This window comes from Mesoplodon densirostris, chromosome 13 (genome assembly GCF_025265405.1).
Source record: "Mesoplodon densirostris isolate mMesDen1 chromosome 13, mMesDen1 primary haplotype, whole genome shotgun sequence".
Lineage (NCBI taxonomy): Eukaryota > Metazoa > Chordata > Mammalia > Artiodactyla > Ziphiidae > Mesoplodon > Mesoplodon densirostris.
Genome location: NC_082673.1, coordinates 20595588 through 20615000, shown reverse-complemented (window position 1 = coordinate 20615000; position 19413 = coordinate 20595588). Strand labels below are relative to the sequence as shown.

The 19413-nt window shown below is 39.4% G+C and overlaps 1 protein-coding gene across 6 annotated transcripts in view; it reads right to left on the bottom strand.

Moving 5' to 3' along the window:
* Positions 1 to 19413, bottom strand: part of ZFHX4 (zinc finger homeobox 4) — a 179686-nt gene that overhangs the window by 6408 nt on the left and 153865 nt on the right. For 5 of the 6 annotated variants that reach the window (XM_060116566.1, XM_060116571.1, XM_060116565.1 and 2 more), the window contains exons 7-10: positions 13715 to 13848; positions 13303 to 13503; positions 12451 to 12568; positions 6534 to 11921 (exon numbers count right to left, since the gene is read on the bottom strand). In XM_060116566.1, coding sequence (XP_059972549.1) covers positions 6534 to 11921; positions 12451 to 12568; positions 13303 to 13503; positions 13715 to 13848 — 5841 coding nt within the window. Of the gene's footprint in view, positions 1 to 3022; positions 3090 to 6533; positions 11922 to 12450; positions 12569 to 13302; positions 13504 to 13714; positions 13849 to 19413 lie in introns of all 6 variants that reach the window. The other variant, XM_060116569.1, reaches the window with a different exon arrangement.

Genomic DNA, 19413 nt, shown 5'->3' with positions numbered 1-19413 from the left:
TAGCTTTAATCCCCACCGTGACTCTCAGAAATGGAAACTACACAGTTGAGCAAGATTTTACTCAGAAAACAAAAGGCTCCCATCATATGACAGTCAGTTAGAAAAAAAAACAAAAACAAGAACAAAACATCCTGGTGAACAGCAGTGGGTACTTCTAATTGATACACTTTTTAAGATTCCTCCTCTGTTCTTCATTTTAATCAATTTTTACTGTACCTCTGGGAAGGCAGACTCACTTGTCCTTCATTGGAGCAATCTGATAATTACCACGTTCATTAAATATAATTAGGTAGCAACTAAAATGAAACCTGTCTGCCTAAGTTCCGGTAGAAAAATACCTTTGCACTGAATAAAGAAGGTGATAAGCTAATTAAATAGCAACAGTAAATGTCCACTGAAGACACCAAAAAACAACTAACAGTGAAGTCACAGCTCTTCTTTACTAGCACCAAGTATGGTGAGGCCTGATTGCAGTGTCAAGGGTGCAAGGTAAGCTCTCATTATCATCCTGACACTTTGGCTAAGAGTATTTGATAGGAATTGAATGTGTTAACACACAACTTCATCACCCCCAAAACATGCTTCTTCCAGGTTTGCTTGTAGCAGGCAAAAATGATTCTCATCTCATTAGAGGAGGGAAACTAAATGCTCAGTAGGCAGACACATGTGGGGCACAGTATGACTCGTATTGAAATAGAAGAGATCTTTGCCGGATTTCAAGTACTCAATCTAATGCAGTGGCTGGTAAGAACCTATTACAAAGCCATTTTTAGGTATTGTATAGTTGGGGGAGAAACTAAAAGACAGCTCAGGATAGAAAAGGGAATTGTAAAAGTCTGTGCTTTTCCTGAGTCTGTTTTTTAGAGGCAAATAGAGTTGACTGAAAGAAGAACAGACTGGAAACCTAATTGGGTGGTGGTTCGTTCCTGAACGAGGGAAGGCTTGCTACCAAAAGATCGGGACAAGGACCATGATGGAGGCCTGATGGGTTGATGGAAGAATTAACTAGGAGAAGGTAAATGAAGATTCAGTTATTAGTGCATAGCTGTGGAGACAACCATCTTTTAAATATTGGCTGAAGTCTTACTTCTATGCTACATGCAACAGTTGGGTGTGAAAGAAACAAATGGAAAACAAGTGACACAAAAACACATTTATTTAGCTAGAAAAAGAACTTTCTTAATTGGTCTTTATCCAGCTGAGAAACCCTGTCTTAGGCTTAGCACTCAAGATGCTCTCAAGTCCTCAACATCACTCTCAACTTGACCCGAATCATTATCATATTACCATCAATTAGCCTAGCTTATTACTGGCTGTTCTTCTCTTTTAACCTTACCACACCCAAGTCTTCTCTGATCTGCTTTGAAATAATTTCTGTAGTTGTATTAGTAATAGTCTCTAAGGAATATCCATCATGTTCAAGAATAGTCTCCCGATATCCTCAATAGTAAGTAAGGACAGATGCTAAAAATTCCATGTTTTTAAGAAAAGTGAGTCCTAGAGCTGTGAAGTGACATGATAGACAGAAATATACAACTTGATGGTAGATATGGAGGTGGGAAAATTAAATTTTATAGCTGCCACTCAAATTCACCTTCCTGTCTAACTGAATCAATTTCAAATGTTAAACAGTTGGAATACTAAAAATGAAAAAAACAATCCTTGAAAATAATAACATTGCATTTCAGGGAGAAACTGATAGCAAGTATCTACATTTTACAGAAGAATGGATGACACATTCAACATAAATTTAAAAGAAAATGGCTTAAGATTGGCAGGGGTATGGTAGGAATGAATCGGTAAATTCCTGGATCTTTAATCCAATTTAGAATGATAGACTTCTAGGATTCCATGGGACTTAGACACAGCCCAAAACTGTGAAGCAATGGAGTTGTTTTGGGGGCCCAAACCAACAACTCCCTTGCCTTTATTCCTGCACTATGATGCCTGGTATCTTGATCTTCTTTCCACTTGCCTCTCTATAAAATTTTATTTGCAAGAAAAAAAAAAACAGATATAAATACACCTATTTTTGAAAAGGATCAATATATACTAGATTCGATAATTTGAGGTTTCTTCTGCTATGATATTCTGATTTCATGATATTCTATGCTACTTTCCACTTAACAGAGGATAATGTATTAAGTCAGAAGAATTAATACCTAATTACAGAATTTCAGGCTTGAGTGATTTGGGCAGAAGAAGTTTTACTAAGGACAGAAGATCCTTCCTTGCATTGTCAGAATGATATTATGATGGTAGCCAGCTTCTTTTGCCTACTCATAAAGCCTACCTTATTTCTGGGTCTAGTACATCTAGACTTCATACTCAATAATTGCAACCCCTTCCATCTAAATGCTTTCCCCCCTAAATCTAAAGAAATTGCTTGCTCACCTATCTCTCTGATGAGAGAATTTAAGGCAAGAGACATTTTAAGGAACTAAGACTTAAAAAAATAGCAGTGGTAGTTAGAAAACAAGTAGATCAATAGCTGTTGACTCAGGCTTTCCCATCAGATGAGGTCTACAAATTCCTACCTAGAGGTCATGTAATGAAGTAATGAAAATTTTTAGAAGACTGCCATAGGAATCCTAACTACTATAGTTAAAGACTACCAGAGATTTTTAAGAATTCAGCATCTTGAGGAATAAGCTGACTTAAATAATCAACTGTTAAGTAAAAGTTTTAGGAAAAAAAATACAGATTAAGGATAATGAATAATGTACATTGGGTCTGCTAATAAAAGACATAAACTTGTAGAAGTTTGCAGTCAAAAGTTCAGTAGTCAACTGATATATGAAAACCACATATAGAAGAGAAAAACTGAACAGTAATCAGGATGCAAAATAAGTGCTGGTAACTACAAAGATACATTCTTTCCTGTTCCCTAACTGCTGTTCCAATTCTCTGAAATTTCACAGAGAGATGAAAGTTTTTACCATCATTTTATTTGGGTTTATTTTCCTGAAACAGCTGCCTATTCCCCAAAGTAATGCTTTTCAGAAGAAAATGTCTGTCTCACCATGAACGTAGATGTAGTGTCTTTTCCCCAAGTTGCTTTGATCTAGGTGTCCCAGAGGAAAAATTTACTATTGAGGTGGAAAATAAAACTAATTAAGTACATGGGCCAAAGACAATTGTGATAAAATTATTAAAGACCTACTCTTATCTAGATTTACCCCAAAAGTGCTAGTAAATTACACTGAAGTATGAGAAAAATGCAAAAGCCATGTTCTAAAGTTCCATTTAAGGAAATTGGGTTAGGCAGTATTTCCAAAGACTAATGGAACATATAAAAATCAGACACTGCTTAAAACAATAAAGTAAATATGTTAAAAATAGAAAATCAAGTTATTTTCCTAGTCATCTTGAGGAAAACGCCAGAAGAAGCTAACATCCTAAAGGATAAAATGTAAATTTAAAGGTTTCTAACTTTTTCCAGGTGTACAGGAATGTGATTTTCTACTGTCACTTTCCCTTTTTGCATATGATCATAATAGAAAAAGACAATTGTGGAAAAAATTTTAGCAGAAAATAATTTATTTTATCAAACATGAATGATAGTAAGTAGTGATACTGAACACAGGCTGAGTCATTGTTCAGAAAGCAGGCACATATGATGGATATTACTCTTCAAAGGGTTTTCTTTGTGATCTTGAAAGACTAAATAATTTGAAGGTTTCTTGGAAGTATGGTAAGGAGGTTTTATGAGAATTAAAGCTGCTAAAACAGGACAGGAATTCTACCAAAAAAGGAATAAAATGGGTATTATATCAGGAAATTTAGAGGTTGATAAATGCTAAAACTGAACATGTACACTGCAATTAAGTTAATTTTGGGGTGTAGCCTTCGGAATCACACTTATTGCTTACTTTATGGCATATCTCATTCAATGGAGTCCCTTTTTAGTGATTTTCTTAGGAACAAAACCTTGAAATCTACCTTCAAAGGGATGGGGGTGTCTTTAAAATGAAGCCTTTTCCATAACTAAATCCCATTAAAATGGGACCAAGGTGAACACATCATATGGTCAAAGCTTATTCATATAGATAACAAACTGTTACAAGAGCCCAGGGCATGGGGGAGATACAGAAATATTTTACTTAAGAAGCAATTTTCTTTTATTTCACCTAGCTGGTCTGTCTGTTTCTTCCATAGAGCAATGGAGATATTTGTTTGATGAAAAATAATACAGTAGAAAGATGCTGATAGGAAGATGGAGAACCACAGCTCTGCTCCATGAGATGATTAAAATATTCAGCATTACCCACCACAGATCAATTAACCTAAAAAAGATGTGAGCTGGAAGTGTGGGTATTCAGGCTCTCAGATGGGATCCTGCTGATAACTCTGTTGTGCTAATGTTTAAACTCCTTCACAAACAAAGAACTAATTCAAGAGAAATTGCAAATTCCAGTAGGTATATTCCTGGACCTTTTCTCTTTATAACACTCCCCGGTCTGTTTTGGTCCATGATTTAATGAAGCAGCAGATACGTGGTGCCCTCAGTACCTGATGCATTTAAAAATAGTGCTCTCTGAGGAGGGCCTGCCTCTAACATCTTCCCACAATTCTGAGAGTTATAAAAGGACCTATATTTCAGGGGGAGGATGTAAATTATATTTATGGTGTGTAGAATGAGGAGAAAGGTTAGGTTGTTTAAGTATTTCATAAATATCTTCTCTCTCTTCCCTCCTGGCTTTCTCTTGTACAGGCCCACAGGGTACCAGTTTCAGAGTGACAAACCAGAAGGGTAGTCAGGGAAGGACCTGTTGTCCAAGCAAAGGCCTTCTGATCCAGTGGAGAGAAAAACAAGATGTTCTGACCACCACTTAGTGGGGTAACTACATAGAATCATCAGTCAAAGCTGACTTGTAGATTAAAGGCACAGATACTTCAAGTGTTCTTAGCCCATTGTAAATATCAAATTTTATTCTATTTTACCTAATTGTAAAATTTATATATAAGTGCTCATGGAATTTTTCCACATTAGACATTATGTGGAAAAGCTCTATTTTATGTAACTGATCACAGGAGTCTTTCTACATAAGACATTCTTCTAGATGTCAATTAATAATTACAGTGATATAAAAAGTGAGACTGGAAGACTAGTACATTCATAGGCGGGCAAGGGAAGGTAGCTGGTGTGATAGTTAAAGGAAAGGACCTCACAGAAATTTTCTTGGTAAAACTTTTTATATGTGCAGATTCATTCTGCTTCTCTCTAATGCCAACAAGTCATTCTGGACAGGGAACCAATCAGATGAGTTATCAGTAGCCAAGGGGTCATTTGATATCATTGTTTTCATGTCTCCCAAAATAAAAGTTAAAATGGGAATATCTTCCAGAGTCACATTAACATGTAAATCACCATAGAGAAGGATGAAATTGAAAAGTTTGAAATTTATGTAAAAGTCCAATTTGGAAAATGAAAAAAAAAAGCTTTCCTTTTGTGTTTTTGGAAACTTTCTAGATAAATGTAATTAGTTTATTCTAGATGTCTCTTTGGAATGTCATAATTTCCTTGTAAAATTTTTTTTAAATGTACTGTTAATTTGGAAAACAAAACTTACTTTAAAGAAGAAATTAGAATCATTTTTTTCCGTTTTGGATAATATATAACTTGTGTTATATGTGTAGCTACATGAATGCCTAGCACAGTATCTTCATTTTTTTTCAGCCTAAGATAATTGGATACCTATACTTACTCACAAAACCTAAACTGTACAAATTGCATTTCTCTTGATAAACACAGAATTGGATTCTTCATCGGGGATTGCCTCAGTTTTACCATTTTGTCTGTCTTTATTATAAATCTAGGCTAAGGGTGGTTGTAGAAAGGCATGGAGTAACATAAATGTATTTTTAAGGTTCTAAATTTACATAAATAACAAGTAACAAAATGAATGCTACCAAAAGCAAAATCGTATAGCAATGCTAAATTACAAATGATCACAGAAGTCATATTTTTAGTAGTTAAACTTTACATATATATGCTTTATCACCTCCTAGGTGTAATGCTGGGGAATTCCTGTGTCTAGAAGGCCCTTAGCTTTTGAACTTCCTGGCATTTAAGGGGGGAAAAAAAACCCAAAAGTACAAAACTAAAAGAAAAAAAAATCAGTGTCTCTTGGAAATAACATAAATTAGGAAACCAATGGATATATTACTTAACGCTTCACTTTCATAATATGTATACCAAATTTTGTGCCACGTGCCTGTGCTGAAATGCCGTTTGAAATCAGTTTTGAAATGAGTATATTAAAGGAATGTTTCTAAAATATAAAGATATAATGATATAAATAATATATTTCTGAGACTCTGATCTACCTTGTCTTTGTTTTTCTGCATACGTTCAAGTTGGCTTATTTCCTGGTTATTAACTATAGCCACTAAAATATATATTTCAAATAACATAATGGTTTCACTTACTGAAATTAAAAGAGATCCAACATACCCTGCTCATGGTTACATGTCATTGGCTGCCTAATATTATTTAATTAATTAGACGGACTCTCCTCGCAATGACTTACTGTTTGAATTTTGTGGAAATCCAGGCAAGGAGGATGGACCGTTCATTCCAGGGAGAAGGACTGGGGGGAGGCCGGGGAGGCCTGGATAGGCTGCTGGCAGACTGATGCCATGGAGGGAGCTGCTGTCCATCATGCCTGGCTGCTGTACCGCTAAGCCCAGCACATCCGAAGCTTTCTTTATACGGTCAAGTTCCTGCTGTGCCATCAGCTGTCGAACGGTCGTCGGAGCCAAGTAATCTTTCTCCCGATCAAGCTGACTCCCAACGGTCTCCCTCACTTTTGAAATGTGCTGTTTGGAGAAAATATGATCTCTGATGGACAAGCGGGCAGAGTACTTCACCCCACAGAGGGTACACTCTGGTTTGGTGCCTTCCGTGCCACTTTGATTGATCATGAAAGGCTTCCCTATGTTAATTTTAAATTTCTTTTCCTTTGCCCTTGCATTCTGGAACCACACCTGGACCACGCGTTTGGGCAGACCAATCTCATTCCCTAGCATTTCACATTCTTGCATGGTTGGAGTTCGGTAGTCACTAAAGCAAGCCTTGAGAACCTTGAGTTGAAGATTGCTCATCTGGGTTCTGAAACGCTTGTGACCTGGTCGATCGTTACTTTTGGATTTGAAAGGATTGCTGGATCCAAATGGATTTGGTGAACTCGGGTCAGCTATGCTGGACGTTTCACTGCGGTCAGCATTGTCATCAGGGTCATCCGTGATATAAAAGCTTTGGTCATGGTCACCATCTTTATCGTTGAAAGGTATTGAGGGACTCGTGAGAGAAAACAGAAATTTTTCATCACAGACCTCCGTGGTGGGTGTGGTTGCTGTTTTTGGCAAAGTGTCGAGAGTTTTCGGCTCTTTAGGAGATAAAGCTGGCTTCACATCTCCAGAACTTCCCGTGGTGCTTTCCATTTCTGCGTTTCCCTCATCTCCGGTGGTGGCATCACTGATCGCTGTATTAATTGATGAAGTCTCATCAAAGTCAGTTTTATTTTGATCATACCCAGCCTCAGCAGGAGGGGCGTTTAAATTCTCTGCATCCTCAGAACACTCTGCTTTAAAAGAAGAAGGGCTTAAAAGATTCTTCGGCGACAGCTCTGCTGTTTTGCTAACAGGTGTTGACACTGTAGAAGCCAATTCATTCTCACTTGAGAGATCAATTTTAGTTAATGGCAGAGATGGATAATCAAAATAAATGTATTTCTGCGGGCTTTCTCCCCCATCTTCTGTTGATATTAAAGGGCTTGGTGGCAAGCTGTAACCTGCTTGCTTTCCTTCATTCCAGTGCCGGGAGCGAATGTGGCTTTCTAAGGCTGACTTTGCCTTAAACAGGGCTCGGCAAAAGGGACACCGTTTATGAGACTGGGCTGGACCCACTGCCCGGAACTGGCCTTTCCTTTCTCGCGCTCGTGTGTTCTGGAACCAGACTTGCACGACTCTTTTCTTGAGCCCCACTTCACGGGCAATATGATCAAGCATTTTCCGGGTAGGATTGGAATCCAATAAGTATTTTTCATAGAGAATTTCCAGTTGTTCTGGGGTGATGGTGGTTCTCAAGCGTTTATCACGGTGTTGGTCTTCACCGCTATTCCCGCCTTCCTTTTCACTGCAGTTATTGTCTTCTTTATCATCCAGTTTCCTTTTCAGGGAAGCAGCAGCTGTGGCCTGGGCTGTGGGGTGGGAGGAAGTGGTCTGAGGGGGCATCTGTGTGAGAGAACCACTCAGCAGCTGTCCAGTCATCAGTGGATTGTTGGGGTCGAATATCATGTAGGGCATGTCCATGGGCCGTTCCAAGAACGGGGAGTGCAGGAATTGGTTCTGAGCAGCCAGGAAGTGCATGTGCTGGTGCTCCTGCCAGAGTTCCAGAGTCGGGAAGGCAACTGTGCACTGATCACATTGGTACTGTAGTAACTGTGGAGGTAGACTGTTCTGGAGAGAAGTCATGGAAATCTGCAGCGGACTGGAAGGGACCGGGGTTTGAGAGGCAGAGGGAGGTCTTCCCATAAGTTGGGGTTGTTTTGGTGTCTGCGGTGGAGCGGCCGAGGCTGGCGGCGGGTCTGAGGAAGTGGATGCTGATAGCAGCGCTGGTTTGGCGCCTTGAGAAAGGGGCAAGGGGTCACTCTGCTTTGGCTTTTCTGTGGGATATTCGGGTTTTGGAGACGTCTTCTCCGGTTCCGGTTTGGGTGATGGGATCAGCGGGGTGCTAGTCCCAGAGCCAGAACTTGCCACCGGGGCAGGAGTGTTTTTGGGTGTCTCCGTTTGGCCAGACACTGTGCAATGCTTATACACCACCTGATCCGTGGCGTCCATGGAGTCTTCGGTTTGGCTTTCATCTTGGGCATCATCATCTTCATCCTTGTAACACTGCTTCTTCTGATGCGTAATCAAGTCAAAGATCCTGGGGAAAACCACACTGCACTTTTTACACTGGTACTGCATGTTGCTCGTTCGAATATACCGCTCATTAGTAAGTTCTCTTTTTTCGTTATCTTTAGCTTCTGCTTGATTCTCGTAACTCTTCCGTGCCTTCTGACGAGCATTCTGGAACCATACAACAATAACCCGGGTAGGCAGATTGAGAACGGTAGAAAGTTGTTCTATTTCGTCATCTTTTGGGTAAGCATTGGTGTCGAAAAAGTCTTGAAGAACCCTAAGCTGGTAGTCCGTAAACCTGGTTCTCGACGACCTTTTACTGAAGGATGCATCAGATTTGTAATGTTCTAAAGAGGAGGGCTGGGGGTCGATTCTGATATCTTCCAAAACTGTTATGGGAGGGTTACTGAAGTTGTAGGGCGAATCCTTATTTCTCTGCCTCTCCTTAAAAAGCGTATTTCGAAACCAGTGCTTGATAACCTTTTGAGAGAGGCCAGACTTCTCTGCCATTTCTTGGATCTGTTCTTCACTCGGAGAATTATTGATGTCAAAATAAGCCCTCAGGATTTTCAGCTGGTCGTCTGTAATTCTCGTCCGTGGGCGTTTGAACTGAGAATGCCTTAGGAAATTGGGATCTAATCCGAGCTGCTGCTGGCAGAGCTGAGTGAGATCCGCCGAGAGAGTGTCCATCTGGGGCAGCTGCAGGGCGAGCTGGGGAGGAAGCGCAGGATGCTGCACGGGCTGCATCATGATGGAAGGAAAGAGAGGAAGGTCCAGGGACACGGGCAGCTGGACCTGCGGGGGAGCAGATGGGGGAGGGGGCGGTGGGGGCGGTGGGGGCGGGGGCGGCGGAGGGGGCGGCGGGGGAGTGGGCGGTGGGGCTTGGAGCGGAGCGGACACCCCTCCTGGCAGTTTCACGGGCCCCAGGGAAGGAGCCTGCGGAGGGGCTGGAGGCAGCGGTGGAGGCGGAGGGGGGGGCGGCGGCGTTTCTGGGGAAGATGGCGAAATGGGATAAAGCTTATCGTAGGCCTCCCTGTACTGACGAGCAAATTTTTCTAGCGCTCCGTATGGAAAAAACTGGCCGTGTACGTGTTCTTGGTGGCTCTTTAGAATAAGGACATTGGAGAACAACTTCCCACACGTTCCACATTCCAGCTTCTCGGTACTGTCCCCTTCCCCACTCTTGCCCTTCTTCTGTACCTTCTGCCTGTTTTCATTATACTGAATGACCAGCTCAAAACCGAAGTTTTCCAGTAACGCTTTGGCTGCATTTCCTCGGGCCCCTGAAGCGATGCGGGGCGGTGGGATGGCCGGTTCCAAGGACTTTTGCTTCTTTCCATCTTTGCCTTCTTTGAGCCCTTCACCTTCACTAACGACTTCTTGCTTTGGCTTGTCTTGCTTTTCAGCAACCTCTTCCGACTCCTTGTAAGAAGGTATGTCCTTCATGACGGGGCAGTCGGCACTGGCCGTGGCGGTTTGCTCTTGTTTCAGTAATTTGCTGGCCTGCTGCTGCGGCGGCGGCGGTGGAGGCGGCGGCTTTTGAGACTGAAGCTGGGGCTGTATGGCTTGGTACTGCTGTGCTTGTTGCTGAAGTATCTGGAGTTGAGTTTGGCCAACGTGATGTTGGGTTTGAATCTGCTGCTTCAAGTCTTCAAGCAAGGACCCGGCCATTCCGGTCATGCCGGGCATCCCAAAGGCAGCAGAGCCTGGCAAGCCCAAATCTGGCCCCAAGCTGAACTCCGTCCCGGGGATGTAGAATGGAAAGAGAAACTGAGGCTGCTGAAACTGCAGCAGGGCTTCCGGAGTCATAGGAAAATGAGGCAGAAAGGCGGGGTTGAGAAACTGAGGCTGAAAGAACGCAGCTTGCTGTTGCAACTCGTGCTGCAGCTGCAGCTGAAGCTGTGCTGGTGACTGCGGCGGGTGATGCGTAGGTTGAGCAGAGATTAATTCCGGAGTTTGCTTTTTATTTAATTCTTTGGCATCTAAGTGGGCATCTTTGCTGCTTACTGCTGCTAAACCCATGGAATCTAACATCCCTTGGCTGGGACTATTAACGTTGGCTCCGACGCCGTGCCCGCCGGCCACGTGACTGCTGGGCTCCAGCTTTGCAGCCCTGGCTTTTGTCTGGTGGAGCACGGACCTCATGTGGATTTCCAAGGTCGAACTTTGGCTGTACGCAACGTTGCAGATGCTGCACTTGTAGGGTTTGTTATCTGTGCTGCTGTTGGTTTCTTGAGGAACAGGGCTGGAAGCTTCTTGCAAAACCTTTTTCAACTTGTGCAGGTGAGACACTGAATTATAATGGACCAAGAGAATGTTCTTTTGAGTGAACGACTCTTTACACACTGTACATTTATATGGGCGAGATGGATCGAGGAATTTTTCCATCGTGAAATTTGGCCCTTTTCTAAAAGGTAAGGTCCGCTTTGGTTCAGAGCCCATGTCATCCGGAATAGAGCTACTGTCACTTCCTGCTGGACTTGCCTTCCCCTCATGGTCCGCCTCGTACTCCCTCTCCATTTCCTGCTCTAGGACCTGGTCGTCCTGGGCCATAGTTTCACTCTCTGCCCACAGTTCACCATTCACGGGCAAGGAGGCATACAGCTGTTGAAGTTCAGCTTCACTCAGTTCGGGATGGCCTGCTTCCAAGTGTTTTTTTAAAGCCTGGAATGTACGGAAACTACGCTGGCACAGGTTACACATTGTAGCGGCCCGAATCGCATGATACTGGGAATGTATCTGAAGCTTCTGCATAGTCTTAAAAGCCAAGCTACAATGGTTACAGCGATACTTGTAAACATGGCGGTCCGAAACAGAGAGTGGTTGCCTTTTTTGCTGTTCTCTTAATTGATCCTGCAGTGTGTCGGAGATTTTCATATCCTTACTGCTGTTTTTATTCCATTCCGGTGCTTCTGTGGGTTCTTTAGTTGGTTTCTGCTCCTCACTCTTTATTTCCACACCAGCCTTTGAATCGTCAAGACCTGCCATGCTTTTGTCATCCATTGGACTTTCACCTGTGTCAATAAAGCATAAACATCGCTTATAGGAAGGCCGTCTACAGCTTAAACGCCAATGAATATTGTTAAGTAGGAGCTTCTAAAGGTTTCTGCTTAATTGAATTGCTGAAGAAATATTTATTTGAGCAACTACTATATGACAAGCACTGTACCAGGCCCTGGGGATATAAAGGTGAATAAGAAATCACCCCTGACCTCAAGGAATTTCAGCATAGGGAAAAAGATAAGTCAAAGGTAATTATAGTATGCTACCAACAGCATGACAGCAAGGGCCATAACTGGCATGTTCAGTAATTAGAACACACAAAATATTCCTGGTCATTGATACTTAGGTCCCACAAGGGCAGTTTGCAGATAACTAGATATTAAATATGCCTTAGAAACTATGGCTTTTGGAAATGCCATACTTTTTTTCCTCTGTGCTTTAAAAAAAAAAAAATCTTTGATAGTAATAATGCTGGACCAGTATCACAGATGCAAGGCCCTGAGTGTGTCTTGCACAGATCTTGGTCCAAGGCTGGCATACCTGAATATTTCCCGGCCCCCTCGGCTGTGATGGCTGCAGGTGTGTCCCGCTCTGACTTCTCAGAGGTGGCTGCTGGCAGTAGCAAGCTGTTGGGCATCATCACATCAGGGACAGGCACCTGTGAAAACCAAAGGGGTTCATGGCAAAGGTACCCCAGAAATCACAGACTCCATCACATCTGCCCTTGGTCAGTAGCATACCCCAGTTACATTTTTCCAACCAAAGCAGGGACATTCTGTGACTCTTACAGGCCAACGCTCTCTCTTCAAATTTCGGATTGATGCTGTTGCGATGCAGTATTCTTCTTTTCTTTTTAAAAACAATATGGTTTATAACTAATAAGAACCTACTGTATAGCACAGGGAACTCTACTCAATACTCTGTAATGGCCTATATGGGAAAAGAATCTAAAAAAGAGTGGATATGTGTATATGTATAACTGATTCACTTTGCTGTACACCTGAAACTAACACAAACTTGTAAATCAACAATACTCCAACAAAAATTGAAAACTTTTAAGAAATATGGTTTGAAAGTTTTTGTAACCGAGAAATGATAGCCATGAAACTCAAGGTACCCACATGAAACATTTGATTAACATTACAGGCATGAGAAGAAGTCTGAAAAATCTGTGTTATTGAATAAGCTACGCCTTGTATCATATTTGGGGTTTATTCCAAAGCACAAGAGACAACACATGGGCCTTTACTTGTGATTCCTACCACACAGACAGTAAGAGCTTGATGCTCTTACACAGAAGAAATACATTTCTATCAAACAATAATTACAGATTTTGTGTTGATACCTTTACAGAGATTATGTCACATATGCATCAACATTTGGTATCCTTACTGTCATAAGCAGCTTCTCCACACAATCCGGAGACACACTGTGCAAATGCGTCAGATGCAGCTGGAGGTGCATTTTGTTGCTGAGGACGTCCTGGCAGAGGGGACAGCAGATGACCGGCTGCACTGAGTGCTGTGACAGAACGTGCATCTGGATACGACTTTGGTCCCTACTATTGTAGTTACAATAAGGACACTGAAAGAACTGGAAAATATTGAATAAACATGGTCACTGTTAGTTAATGGATTTTGATGACTTCAAGCATTAGAAGTCACACCAAGAGTTAATTACCTTGCCAGTCATAGTGTCTACATACATTTCAACAGCATGGAATGGTTTGGAGGCTCTAAAATTATCAAGGGCAAAAAAAAAAAAAAATGTTTACACAGTACAGGGAAAAAGAAAACACATTTACCTGCTCGTGACAGAATTTATTGTCCTCTGTAGGTTTTGATCTTTTTGTTGCCACATCCTCTTCTTTTGCCAGCAGGAGTGGCTGGGTTCCCCCTGCCACACTGACTTTTAGCTCCTTTTCTGGTGTGATTATTCCTGATTCCCAAAAAAGAATAGGACACCTCAATTTTAAAAGACTAACAATGTCGATATCAGAAAAAATATTTTTTCCAAATATCTCTGGCTCTAAATCCACTGAATTACCGAAGAACCAGAAAAGCACTTTTATATGATGCTAATCTCAAAAGACAAGAATTGCACTTCTTTTTGTCCACTAACCAAGCGGACTTTATATATTTTAAAATGTGCTCCTGTCTCATATTTTGATAACCGTAGGTGACCTTGAAAGATTCATCAATAACACGTGCCCTCTGGTGTCTCAGTACACCTTTATCACATTAAAGCAAATCTACTCCCATTCGCAAATGCTAACTTAGAAAATAATTATTTTTGCTAACGTTTAACTACCTATCTCTTCTCTAAAATTCCGGGACACTGAAAACATTTCAAAATTCTGAGAAGAGCTGACTAGTTATAATTCACAAATGAAAACAGTGTTTTTACATGGTGAATGCAGGATTTTAAAATTATACATTACATATCCACTGCTGCTATTTTGTGATTTATTCTTTGCTTTAGATGTTTCAGCAGTTGGCTGTGCACATAACATTGTAGTCCAAATCAAGAAGACAATTGTTTTATGAGGTTAATCTGAATATTCGGTGTTAAAAGACAGTTTAAAATTTTGCCTAGATGAGCAACATAATGTATAGAAGCCTCACACACATCAAAGGAGAGAGTGTGATTCTAATTTCCCAATCTAACAGAAAATTCTTTCCAGCATCAATTTTCCCGATAATCTCCTCTGCACGGCTGCATATTACAGTGACATTGGGTAGGCATGTCACATACATCTCACGACAAACACAAAACCTCATTTACCAGCCATTCCAATCTCATCATAGCGCGGCATCATCTGACCTTTTTTCTGCTGTTTATTATGAGTATTTCTAATTTTAACTTTCAATTTTCACCATCTTCCAGTCAATTTGCAACTAAATTATTTCCAGGGTGAGGACACTATCACTGGACAACTGGGTGCAAATACATCTTGAAATGCAATGAAGCTAAACCATTGATTGCTATCAGACCCCGTGTAAATATAGAGTCTAGGCGTAATCTGATTGTATGCTGTGCATGAAGATTTATCTTGATTTTTTTTCAATCCACATACGGTTCATATAAATGAACAAATTATACCTTATTGCAAAATAACCCAGTTTTAATTTAAAAATAAGGTCAAGGATGTTATGGAAACAAAGTAGAAATGAACCAAAAAATACATTCTTTTTCTCTCCTGGATGGAGATGCATGTTTTGTACCATATAAATAATTCTAGAAATTCCAAACTCTGAAAGAAATTTAAAAGTAAATCTGACTCTGAGGAGACCAAAATTAAACTAGAATTTAAATGACATAATGACAATAATTTATTCCCTTGGAGTTTGCGGTAGGTACAGAATTAGTGTTACATTTCCAAACCAATTGCACTGCTACTGATTTCTAGATTTACAAACACTAGATTTTATTTAAATTGGTACATTTGTCCTATATATACAGATATCTTAGAGAAATTTAGATTCTTTCTAGATATTTGAAAAAATAATTTATCGTATTTGGATGAACTTAAATCCGAGATAGACTAAAGAATTTTATTACATTGATTAAACAATATCCAAGTATTTGATATCCAAAGATATGTCAAAAACAGGAAGGTTTATTTCATAATTAATTCTGGTATCAAAAAGATGTCTTTCATCTAAAGCAAAATTCTCAAAGCAGAATATATTTTGTACTATCATTTTTAAAGTGTTAAAAATAAACACTTAAGAAAACAATATGATATATAAAATTTGCAAATAAAATTTACTGATTCAGGTGTCAGATCAAGTTGTAGAACATGATTGTCATTTAAGTCAGCAAATGCCTATCAGCTGCTTTTTTCCTGTGAGACTGGAAGATTTTTCTTCAAGTTTCCCAATAGTGAGTAAGAATATGCTTCCTTAAGAAAATAATACTATGTCATATTCCCCTATCATTCTTTTGTGTACATGAGAGAATCAGACATGACCAAATGATAAATTGGTCCAGTTCCCTATGGTATCAAAGACTGTCACACACAAGGTAAAAGAGAATTTCCACAACTCTTGTTGCTTGCAGGCCTCAGGAACATCACAAAGAGAATAAACCTTCCAGAAACTTCTGAATCTATTAAATGTATAAGTATGGCCTTATTTTTATAAGCATATATCTTCTAATAGTAGTACTATAAAGAGTCAAAAGAACATTGATTTCAAGGTTTGAAACATTTTACTAAGACTTTACTATACACTGGTGTACATATTTGATATAATTAATCCATATTATTTTTATGTCCATTAATATCATCAAGAATATAATTGCTTTTGAATTTAGGGACATTCATGCTGCATCAAGAAAAGAGTTAAATTTTAGGGTCACTATTTCATAGCCATTGAAATAACTGTTGGATACAGTATTCCACCTATGTGGTCAGCTTTGAGATTTTTTGGCTAATTAACTTAGTTAATTAAACCATGATCTTAATGTAAGCTAGGAACTTCCTAAAGACCATCTTCTTTTAAATTGAGAAGAAGTTATAAATAAAGTCTAGACCCCCTAACTCTAGCTAGGCACCCCAGAAATGTGTGTCACTGATAAGAGGCAGCAGCAGAGAATGCTAAGATGCAATAACATGTGACAAAAACAGACTCTTGAAGATAAAACAGGTCACCAGGATTACTTGCAAAAATTAGGGACATTATATTTTATGCATGCGTGCCTCTTCTACTCAAAGGGGTACCATCTCAGGTATTACGGCCTCCCTGGTAAATTATAGGAAATCAACTCTGGTGTCTTTCTCTGAATTGTTTTATCCTAGAAATATCTTATATTAAGTAAAGCCAATTAATTTTAGGAAGGTTTTAAGTTTTCTGATTATTCATATTTTATGCTTACAACTTTACTTGAAATAAACACTGTTTGTTACCTTAGACAAAATTGTGAAATGAGATCATAATTCATTTTGTGTTATTAAGGCCATCACACTATCCTCAAAAAAAATGTAATTTTAATGCATTTTTAACGAAAACATGAAGCCTAATTACAAGTAAGGACTGCCAAATAGATGAGCCAATGATTATCTGTCAGTTATGGGATTATTTAACTTACATGAGATTACTAATATAAAAATGACATAATTCATTTCAATTCAGATGCTGCCTACTTAATAAATTTTCAATCCCTAAAATACAGAACGTTGTAAAATGGTTTATATTCATAACAAGTGAGGAAAATCCAATAACAAATGTGTACTCAAAGCAAATCTTGAAAAAAATAACAAAATGCTGAGTTATTATTTATGAATCAATGCATCTGATAAAGTTTGAATACTATAAAACTTGGATATAACAGAGGATGTTATTCAACTCCAAATAAGCCTAAATTATAATTACCGGTACAGTATTTTTTCTAATGAGACTAGAATGAAAGGATAATTTTAATTGCAATAATGAAGGTTAATTTCCATCTTTCCTCATGTTTACTCCCTTATTAAAAAGTGGTCCCCTTAGCCATGGCAGAGACATATTACATTTTCAATGCAAATATATTAATCTGGATAAACTCTATATTAATTCTTGTAGTACAGAGAGCTATAATTTGGATTATAATTAATCTAAAGTGGCACTAGATTTAAATGACAATATAAATGAGGCATTAGGAGGCTTTTCTATTATGAATGAATATTCAACAAATATAACTTGCATATTGCCAAGTCTCATTTTGAAAGCTCTAGTCCTAGAGATTAATGTCAGCAACACAGTACAACAGCTTATACAAACACCATCTTCCTAACATGTGTTAATTCCTTCCTGTCTAAAAAATTCTGTGTTAAAGTGGGGTCACACTGTTTTCCCATCTAACACATTAAGATAATGATTAACTTATAAATTTGCCAGTATTTTTAACATTTATAACTGACATCAGGAAGGAAACCAATACATACATAAGTGCTCATTCAGTCATTAGAAATCCTTACAAGGAAAACAATCCACGTAATAATTGTTTCACCTAATCAGATTCAATGTAGAAAGCAGAAAACTTTGTTAAAAGTTCATGTTAGTTGTCAATAATAACTGTCTTGGTGTCTGAGAGGTTTCAAGGCTAAATATTAGCATCTCAGTAATTGCTCTGAGTTGGTACGAAAGCCCATTTATATCCCTACAGATGTAGTTGGGGAGGCATTTCTACAGGGATAAAAATGTGTTTTAGAAAACTATCATTATCCAATGGTCTGTATCCTCTCACATGCCGAGTCCTGTCTAGATGGTACAATTAGATGCCCAAGAAAGGACAATAACTCACCAGGCCGTTAAGGAGTGATTGAGCCCATTATTTATGTAGAGCAGTAAACCGGGCTGGTGGAGATAGAGCCCTTGCATCTGTGGTATGTTCCAAGTAAGACTCTTGCCTCATTGGTGAGACTGGAGCCATTTTCAAGAGATTCCCACAAAGCATCCTTTACAAGGTATTAGTTACTTAAAACCAAGCACAATGTCACATTCTTATGTATTACATGAACACTCAACGAACATCAATGTCCTGTGTGTTTTACACATTCTTCTGAAGAATGGGGTTGGGTGGGTGTATGGTCCGCAATCACTTTTGGCACCACTGTGAGAAATCACCACTGAAGGCAGCAGAATACTGCCCTCCCTGAAGCAGTCCATCAGCTAACCTTGATGAGGTCCATCCTAGACCTAAACTGACTTCCTTGCTATTGCCAATTCTTTTCAAATGAAGCTTAGATGGCACTACCCTTGACCTTAACGGATCACAAGGTACTTCAAATTCCTTGTCAGTGACCTCAGGAACTGCATTAATATACAGCTAGGGCATCTTTTTTTTTTTTTTTTTTACATTGCTTTAGGCTCAAAACCAACCTTAGATCTTCTTTGTTTAAATCAAATTAGAATCATATGTTAGCCACGCCACTATATCCTAGACGCAAATTTAAATGGCACTCTTCTCACTGGACTCCAGAGAGAAATTCAGCATTGAATGGTATGGGGTGGTTATCAGGGAGGCCCTTCAAATAATTTTTGAAGGGAATGGAAAACTTAGATATGCAAAGACTGAATCACAAATATGGGATAATTCAGGTTTAAATAAACTTGCAAGTGAAAATGATATTTTCTGCACAACCCAATGTCTTCACAGTGAAAACAAGCTTCTTTAGATGCGGCTGTCATTGGAATTCAAGGAAAAGATAGATGACTACCTGAAACTAATAGGCTTGAACCCGTTTCAGTACTTCTTCTGCTTCACTGAGTCCAACATAATAAAACTAGGTATAGCGTGCAGCAAAAGTAGCCAATGTAATATTCATTGGGACCATAGATTTCCATCTCATACATACAAAGCATGGATGAAGTCATATATTTGCCAAATCAAACACAGAAAAAGCCTTAGGTATCCACACCAGATGCTGGCCTAGGGTTTGTTTGTGCACAAGTAAATGTCATGACACGAAGGTTTGTTTTCAAAGACAGTAGCTTTCATTACTGGGATTTGTCTATTCTA